This window comes from Arachis duranensis, chromosome 5 (assembly GCF_000817695.3).
Source record: "Arachis duranensis cultivar V14167 chromosome 5, aradu.V14167.gnm2.J7QH, whole genome shotgun sequence".
In the NCBI taxonomy this organism is placed as follows: domain Eukaryota; kingdom Viridiplantae; phylum Streptophyta; class Magnoliopsida; order Fabales; family Fabaceae; genus Arachis; species Arachis duranensis.
In genome coordinates this window covers 69,211,477-69,212,997 of record NC_029776.3, presented here as the reverse complement: position 1 = coordinate 69,212,997, position 1,521 = coordinate 69,211,477, and the positions used below count along the sequence as shown (strand labels likewise).

The window sequence follows — 1,521 nt, the reverse complement described above, 5'->3', positions numbered from 1 at the left end:
TGATGTACTTTACTTCTTCCCGAAAACATTCTCAACATTTTGTAGCATCTCAAAAATTTCCGTTCCTTCTATAACAGGTGGAGGGGGTCTTAATTCTTGCTTCCCATTAAAAGACCTTGTATTGGTTCTCCATGGATGATCCATGGGTAAAAAGACACGATGGTCCATATAAACTGTCTTCCGACTATGTTTTAGTTGTAGAGAAGAGGTATTTTTGTTGCAACAAGGGCAAGCCAATTTTCCCTTTGTACTCCACCCAGACAACATAGCATACGCAGAAAAATCATTAATTGTCCACAAAAGAGCTGCCCGCATTTGAAAGGTCTCATTCTTTGATGCATTATAAGTTTCCACCCCTATTTCCTACAACAACTTCAAGTCTTCCATCAATGGTTGTAGATACACGTCAATATCTTTTCCAGGTGATTGTGGCCCAGGGATAAGCAAAGAAAGCATACAATATTCAGGTTTCATGCACATCCACGGAGGCAAGTTGTATACCATCAACATTACGGGCCACGTGCTCCATGAAATATTCATGCTACGAAACGGGTTGAACCCATCACTTGACAAGCCTAGTCTAATATTGCGTGATTCTTTTGCAAAATCTTCATTCATTTCATCAAAGTTCTTCCATGCCAGTCCATCAGTAGGATGCTTTAACGTCCCATCTTTAACGCGCTCCTCATCATGCCACCTCAGACTAGCTGCCGTTTTTGAGCACATAAATAATCTCTGAAGTCTTGGAATTATAGGAAAGTATCTTAGAGTCTTTGCAGGAATAGGACGACCATTCTTGTGAGGTTGGTTCTCGCTATTATCACTAGAATTTTCAGTATATCGAGATGTTCCACATACACAACATTGTGTTTCATCCTTTAGTTCTTTCCTATATAGGAGGCAATCATTAGGACAAGCATCACGTTTTTTATAATCCAGACCTAAATCTCTTATCATAGCCTTCGTGTTATGGAAAGATGGAGGTATGTTAATTTCAAGCATGGCCTCTTTCAATAGCTCAAGAAGGGAAGTGAAGGAGGCATTACTCCAACCGTGCAAACACTTTAACAAGTACAGGCATATGGTAAAAGATAATGTAGAAAATTTCTTGCAGCCCGGGTATAACTCTTGACTTGCCCCATCTATTAAATTATAAAACTTTTTAGCCTCTTTATTGGGACCTACAGTAACACCCTCAGCATGATCTCCAAATGCATCATTAAGCAGTCCTTCGATGTCATCGCGTGCACCTTCATCATCCGTGTCATCATCAACCACCATCGGGATTGTCCATTCCCCGTGATTAATCCATGTTCTATATCCCTTAACAAATCCGTCGGCTACTAAATGGTCAAATACCACATCTCTTCTATACCACTCAATGTTACAACACCTCTTACAAGGACATTGAATTTGTTGTCCGTCCGGTTCTCCCTCAAAGTATGCAAACTCTAAGAAACTAATAACATCATTGATATACTCTTCGCTATACCTCGGTAGATCCATCCAATCCTTTGGCAT

At 40.1% G+C, this 1,521-nt stretch overlaps 1 protein-coding gene across 1 annotated transcript; it reads right to left on the bottom strand.

Annotated features, from left to right (window-relative positions):
• Positions 1–363: 363 nt before the first annotated feature.
• On the bottom strand, positions 364–1,521 carry LOC110281543 (uncharacterized). The gene has a single exon (XM_021143875.1). It carries the CDS (start codon positions 1,519–1,521, stop codon positions 364–366), a length of 1,158 nt encoding a protein of 385 aa, XP_020999534.1.

Excerpts from the sequence above, each read along its gene's own strand:
- LOC110281543 (XM_021143875.1), bottom strand. The coding sequence starts at position 1,521 with ATGCCAAAGGATTGGATGGATCTACCGAGGTATAGCGAAGAGTATATC.